The sequence below is a fragment of the Nicotiana attenuata genome, unplaced genomic scaffold, assembly GCF_001879085.1.
Source record: "Nicotiana attenuata strain UT unplaced genomic scaffold, NIATTr2, whole genome shotgun sequence".
In the NCBI taxonomy this organism is placed as follows: domain Eukaryota; kingdom Viridiplantae; phylum Streptophyta; class Magnoliopsida; order Solanales; family Solanaceae; genus Nicotiana; species Nicotiana attenuata.
This window is the reverse complement of record NW_017671996.1, coordinates 162,628-164,508: the sequence shown is the minus strand read 5'-3', so window position 1 is coordinate 164,508 and position 1,881 is coordinate 162,628. Positions and strand designations below refer to the sequence as shown.

General features: G+C 39.1%; 1 protein-coding gene across 1 annotated transcript; it reads right to left on the bottom strand.

Annotated features, from left to right (window-relative positions):
- Positions 1-653: 653 nt before the first annotated feature.
- On the bottom strand, positions 654-1,597 carry LOC109211246 (thylakoid lumenal 19 kDa protein, chloroplastic). The gene has a single exon (XM_019374759.1). The coding sequence runs from the start codon at positions 1,549-1,551 to the stop codon at positions 799-801; it is 753 nt and encodes a 250-aa protein (XP_019230304.1). The 5' UTR covers positions 1,552-1,597; the 3' UTR covers positions 654-798.
- Positions 1,598-1,881: the final 284 nt, after the last annotated feature.

Below are 1,881 nucleotides of genomic sequence, written 5' to 3'. Positions count from 1 at the left end.
TGCTGCTGAAACTCTTGTTATTCACATAGGAATTGATTGGTGCAGTCGAAAATGGATATCTCAGAATTGGTATTGAGGCTTACCAATTAACTGGATATCAGACAAAATTACTAGACTATGGAATTTAATCTCTCTGGTGCAAATATCATTGCTACAGGGAAGCTAATGATGTAGCAGACATTATGGCTAACTAGGGAGCTAAGATGGCCACACAAGCAAGATAGTTCTATGAATATTCACTCATTATCGGAACCTGCAAAGGGACATCTCAAATTGGAGAAGATGGAAATACCTAATTCCAGAATCAGGCAAGTCAAAAGTTCTTTTTGCATAGGTGAATTATGTATACAAGATGTAACATTTTGTAAGTTCATTGTAAAGGAGGGGAGTCCCCTCATTCTTTTCCCAATGCTAACATCTTATCATACTCACCATCACTATATATTTCGTCTAGCTTTTTGTAAGGATTGAGCAAGTTCAATTCCTGCGTAGATTATGAAGAGTTAAGGCACTATTTCCCCTGTCTTCATGTGTTTCACTTTCGTATTTCAATATACGGGTAGAGGTCTATGCCTAACACCTGCGCAATCCAGCTTTATTTTTTTATTTTTTTTGAAGAGATAATGATCATGTTCAGTGTCTCATTCTCACCCTTGTCAAACACGCATCCCAGAAAAGCTAGGAACATGGAGATCTCTTTATTGGTATTGTCCACTTATTACATATTCCAAAACTCTTCCTCTTTAGTCAAATGCCAAATGCAAATACATAGTGCAAATAAGAAAAAACAATCCTATATTACCCAACAGTTTTAAAAGACTGATGGATGTGCCTCAGGGTGTCTTGATCCTTCTTCCATTCTGGCGCTGGCGCATTGACAAAATGAGCATACAGCTTGTTCTTAGCACAAGTAACAGTTATCAAGCTATGTGCAGTAACTCCATCAATTTCATAGTCATAATACAATTGCCCATTTTCGTCTTTCCTCTCTTCTGATGTAACACTATCAGCATTAGCAATGATGTCTTGCAAATTCACATCTGATAAAGCCAAATTATTCAAGACAGCATCTTTAGGTGCTAATTGCCTAAACCCTGCAAGATAAGTAAGGTATTCTTTCTCTGTCTTCTTCTTTGGGTTATAAAACTCACTGTCCGTACCATTTGTTCCCTTCTCAACTTTTGACACCAGCCGCTCTTTCCATCCATCCGGGACATCGTAAATGTACTCGGCCGACGCCTTTTTGTCGGAGTTTCCACCGTAGCCGCCGTAGTTGGCGGCGCTAGCTGCTGTGCCATAGTAAATGTGGTAGGTTGTGGGAGAGTCTGCTAGTGACGGGGAAGTGGTTGTTAATATTGTGGTTGCTAATGCTGTGGCTGTTAAGGTGGTGGTTAATTTGATTAGAAGTGGTTTAGAGGGTGGTGGTGAAAGGGTGGCGTGGGGTCCCGAAAAGGGTGGTGGAATTGGTGGTTTTGTGGTGGTAGTGGTGGTGGTAGTGGAGGAGGAGGAGGAGGAGGAAAGGAAAGATGAGGGGTGGAGAATGGTTGCCATTGGAATATTGGATTGTTTGTGAAATCAAGGGATAGGCTATTATTATTGAGGGTTTGTCATAAGAATATATCTTATCCACTTAGCGAGGGGATACTTGGTGAAACTGGCCAATTGTAGCCAATCATCATTTGTGGATTGTGCCATGTCATATTTGCTTCTTTGTTATAATAGTATATGTTTTTTTAAATTTAATTACAGGGAAAGTCACAATGATATGTTCTTAGCTTGATCTTGGTATAGAAAAACATGCTCCATTCAGCAGGAGGAATCAGAATTAAAGTTTGTATATATTCTTTTTAAGTTATAAAAAAGTTCTAGATTAATAATTTG

Bases quoted from the DNA above. Each gene is read 5' to 3' on its own strand.
- LOC109211246 (XM_019374759.1), bottom strand. From the start codon at position 1,551: ATGGCAACCATTCTCCACCCCTCATCTTTCCTTTCCTCCTCCTCCTCC.